The sequence below is a fragment of the Rhincodon typus genome, unplaced genomic scaffold (genome assembly GCF_021869965.1).
Source record: "Rhincodon typus isolate 14 unplaced genomic scaffold, sRhiTyp1.1 hic_rhity00000411, whole genome shotgun sequence".
Classification (NCBI taxonomy): Eukaryota; Metazoa; Chordata; class Chondrichthyes; order Orectolobiformes; family Rhincodontidae; genus Rhincodon; species Rhincodon typus.
In genome coordinates, this window is record NW_025966049.1 from 65,543 (window position 1) to 70,301 (window position 4,759).

The 4,759-nt window shown below is 49.9% G+C and overlaps 1 protein-coding gene across 1 annotated transcript in view; it reads left to right on the forward strand.

Moving 5' to 3' along the window:
* LOC125488326 (catenin delta-1-like) overlaps nucleotides 1-4,424 on the forward strand; it is an 8,705-nt gene extending 4,281 nt beyond the window's left edge. Inside the window, exon 8 of the mRNA XM_048621293.1 lies at nucleotides 1,661-4,424. Coding sequence (XP_048477250.1) covers nucleotides 1,661-1,669 — 9 coding nt within the window. The 3' untranslated portion in view covers nucleotides 1,670-4,424. The remainder of the gene's footprint in view (nucleotides 1-1,660) is intronic.
* Nucleotides 4,425-4,759: the final 335 nt, after the last annotated feature.

Below are 4,759 nucleotides of genomic sequence, written 5' to 3' on the forward strand. Positions count from 1 at the left end.
GGAGGGGGTTACAGAGATAGGGAGGGGGTGTAAGGGCCGGAGGGGGTTACAGAGATAGGGAGGGGGTGTAAGGGCCGGAGGGGGTTACAGAGATAGGGAGGGGGTGTAAGGGCCGGAGGGGGTTACAGAGATAGGGAGGGGGTGTAAGGGCCGGAGGGGGTTACAGAGATAGGGAGGGGGTGTAAGGGCCGGAGGGGGTTACAGAGATAGGGAGGGGGTGTAAGGGCCGGAGGGCGTTACAGAGATAGGGAGGGGGTGTAAGGGCCGGAGGAGGTTACAGAGATAGGGAGGGGTGTAGGGGCTGAAGCAATGGTTGGAAGTGAGCAGAATGTTTAAATTGGAGACCGTGTGCTAATGTAGAATAATGAGCACAGCATAGGCATATTTGAGGAAGAGTTAGTGCATGTTGGGTCAGTAGGCTAGCAGGTAGATTTGGATGACTTGATGGGAATTGGGAGACTATCCAGGACGGGATTGGAGTGGTCCTGTCTGGAATTAAGTACAGAATGAGGGTTTTTTCCCCCACACCAAATGGGCTCAGGCAGCTGAGAAGCTGGGTAATGTTCTAGAGATGGCTTACGAAGGGTTAGTTGCTGTGACGCAGTACTGAAACAGTCCAAACCTCCTCTTCAATCCTCACTGTCATCGCTTGAGTAACTGAGAACCTCAGGATCTCCACACGGTTAGGGTAATGTAGAGGGAGCTCTACGCTGTATCTAACTCCGTGCAGTCCTGGCAGCTCTCAATGCTGACACCGGGTGTTTATGTGACCCTGAGTGGGATTAAGGTTTCTCAGCAGCGTGTGTGTGTTTTTTCAGTGTGAGCATGCTAACTGTGACTAACCCATTGACTAACTCAGCATGTCTGCCACTCGCAGGGAGGCCCATACCCAGTCAATACTAACACGGGCAGCAGAGACAGTCTCAGCCTCTTAGAGAGCTACCAGGACTAAAGCACTAACGGTCCTCGCCAAAGCATGTGCATGGTATGTTTGTCTGCTTCCAGCTCCTGAAGTTTCATTCGCAGCAGGGTGTCTGCATGCTGCAGGGCACTGGAGTAAGTGGGCTGGACAAGTGGGTGCGAGAGAGGGGTGAGCAGATGGAGGGAGGGGAAAGGAGCGAGAAGGTGTGAGCGGCAGCTGGACAGCGTTGGTGGGAAGTGGAGGGAATGGGGTGCAGAGAAAGGACAAGGGTTGCTTTCGGGACAGGGAGATTGGGAACTCCTGTGAGAGGGGTCGGGAGGGGTAATGAGAAAGGGGGCCTACCAGGAAAGTGAGGTTATTGGTTGTGGGGGTGGTGCTGGAGCAACAGGGAGGTGCAAGAGATCAAGGACATGAGGTTTCTGACCCAGTGAGATATTTCCAAGCCAGGACGGTGAGTGGCTTGGAGGGGAACTTGCAGGAGGTGGTGTTCCCATGCCCCCTTGTCCTTCTAGATGGAAGTGGTCGTGGGGTTTGATGATCATTTTTTATCAGGTTTGATGAACTGCTGTGACTGTGGATTTATGGAGAAACCCAGACAGCAGATCCCCCTATCAGATGTGAGCCAACTAATGCACCTTAGTTACAATTGTTAGTCACTTCAACTGAAAACGTAACCCCTACACTACTGTATTTCCCTCTGCGATCACGACTCATTTGTGTTTTGTGTTTCCTTTTCAGAATGACTAGACCATCTCTGAACTAACTGGTGAAGATGCCCCTGCCTTTGTGAATTTCTTTTTTACATATATATATGTAAAATATATATATATATTGACACGTGGTAGAGTTTGTGGCAGCACTGTAACCATTTTGATTACCCTGTGGGAGCATCTCAATGTCAAATGACAGACTCTCTTTCTACTTAACAAATTACATTTCTCTTTTTTTATATAAGAAGAAAATATATATATATATGGAGGTTGGGCCAGATGGAGGGAGCGTGTTTGGGAAGGGAGTGAGAGAGGGAGGGGTTCGGGTAGGGCAGAGGGGGTGTTGGACAAGTGAATTTGCCTCCTTCCGTTGGTCAAGGTCGGGCTGTCAAGGCCACCACAGTTCTCCAGCGTTTGCCTCATTCTGTGGAGATTGAGGGAGCCTGCTGTGTTTGGTTTCATCCTGAGGCGGAGGAATCTCTCGATATTTGGTCCCCCTTCCCCCCCCCAACTTCCGTTCGGAAGGATTGAGTGTGATTTTTATTTTTAACCACCCTGTTTTGATCCCCTGCCCAACTCCTTGCCTTGCCTGTCAGGTGGGGTGGGAAGGGGAGCAGTTGACACGGTTTATATTACACCTGAATGAGGGGTTTGCAGGGGGTCGTTGGTGGGAATGGATGCTGAGGCCTACCCCACAGGCTTCTGAATGCGTCTGCAGGCTAAATTGATTGCTTGCGGTGGGTGTGACAGACTTTCTGGCAGTGCTTTCACCTGGAATTTAATGGCTCCTTGGGTTTAATGCTCTCTTTTTTTTTTCCTTTCTGTCTTGACCAGGGCTTTTGTGAGGTTTGCGTCAGTTATCCCTTCTCTTGTGCTCCAGAACAGGCACTAAATATTTTGAAAGACTTGAATTGAGGCAGCGAGGGAGACAGAGGTGGGAGAGATCAGCCTCAGGGGATTCCTGGGGCAGTGTCCCGGGATTGGTTTGTCCCAACACCATTAATGTTTTCCTGTTTCGTTTACGGTGCCTTTGACGTGTTCAGGGAGAAGGAAGTCTCTGGCCTGTAAAACTTGGTGCTAAGCTCAGGGGGTGTGGGTTGTTGCTGTTAGGAGATGTGGATGAAACTTTTTTTGGGAATTACGAAACCACACCAGCCCAACCCTCTCTCTACCCTGTACCAGCCCATTGAACCTCGACTGAGCGTTATAAAGATTACTGGCAAGTGGAGTAGGACCCTCTCTTTCCCTTGCCTCCCAAGGAAACAGTTGCCCTCCATCTTAACAACCAATGAAACAGACCCCTCTCCCCCATTGGAAGTCAGGCCCTGATGGAACAGTGATTGCTGGGGAGGGGGAGGTGATGGTGTATCGTCTTGGGATCTTGCTGTGCTCGTTACTGCAGACGTTACTCAGGTGAGGTAGGCCACAGAGGCAAGACTAAGTTGGCTGCCAGGACCATTGCTGCGATTGTGTTCTTTAGTGCTTTTTGTTTTAACTGCTCTGTGTTCAGTCAAAGTTGATCACAGTTGAGAATTGAGGGGGATGGGGGTGGGAGGGAGAAAAATTACCACTACAGATACTTCTTTTTATAAATCTGAGACCTAATTACCTTCGCGATTTGATTCTCTCCTTTTTTTAACCTCAATAAAAAGTATGTGTTATTTTTTACAAAGAGACAATAAAGGCTGTATTCAGGAGGCAGAAATGTAACGTTTCCAGGCAATTTTTAAAAAAATTATTATTGAGGGTAGCACATTTTGTTTTTTCCCCGTCATTGCTGCTCCAGTTCTTTATCTTTCTTCCTCGGCAGGGACAGGGGCGTTTCTTTCGGCCGAGACTGGGGATAAATAAAGGCAGCAGCAGGGCCTGAGGAGCTCGAGTATCCTGTGAGCAGTGCAGGAAAGGACCAGGCTCCATTCCGGGCCTACGTGCTGCTGATTTAACCTGCATCTCTCACTCTCGTGTGGTAACCGTGCATCACACGCGCAGTGCAGAAAAGGTGATCCAAGCCAGACACAGCATTTAAAACTGTCCCCCGCTGAAGTCTAAGATTTCTTCCTGGCTGGAGGCTTCTTTTGCGCGTGTGGGTGCAGCTGGGGGCCTATTGGTGTTCTCTCAGATGCTTGCCCATTGTGAGGAAGGTAATGTCGCTGCTGTTATTTTGAACTTTGGAGACAGCCCGGTGTGCCAGAAGGGAACGTCGGTCGGATTTAGGAACGATTAGAACCGACCCGATTCGTTTTCCACACCTCAGCGTGGGCCTGGCCTGGCCTGTCCTGCCATTTCCATGTCGCACTGGCGTCTCCTCTTGAGGTGGGTGGGGGGGGCACGTTATCGGAATCCTGCAATGGAAGACCAGGATTGGGGGGGGGGGGGGAACATTGGGAATTTAGAGTGTGGGGAGAGAACCAGGGGATTGCCCCTTCTGTGTGCCTTATGTTAGGGAGAGCATCGGGTAGCGGTGCGTGTGAAGGGATAGGGTTAAACGACAGTTTGTTTGGGGATCAGGACTTGTTGGTGTGGGGAGGAAAGAGAGACCTTAAATGATTGCCCCTCCCCTCCCAGCAACCAACACTTTGAATTTCTCACGGTCACCTTGATTTCTTAACTAGCCCTCGGACTTTTGGGGCTGTGTAGTACAGTGGGTGGATTAAGGCAGGAGGAGAGTTTTTTTATTGCATTCGCCTCTCTATCTGCTTCCTGCCAGTCAGCTCTCTGATCCGAGTTGCTTTTCCTTTTGAAAATAAAAAACTTTCTCTGTAAAACTGTACAAATAAATTTTTAAAAATGGATTTTATTGACGTGCAGGTGTATCATGTCTGTGGGGTTGGAGTGATGTTGAGTTGGCTGCTACCACAAGGAAGCAGAAATAATTGAGGGTTACACTTGGGACTTTCTATATTCATTCACGGGATGTGGGCGCCGCGCTGTCGGAGGGCCGGCGCTGAGGGGGCGCCGCGCTGTCGGAGGGCCGGCGCTGAGGGAGCGCCGCGCTGTCGGAGGGTCAGTATTAATGTGATTCTGTGCATCACGCATGCCTCCAGATTCCATTGGATGTTATGGTGAATTTATATCTGATGATCCAAATTAGGAGCATTGATAGGCAAAATATATCTGGTCTGTTGAG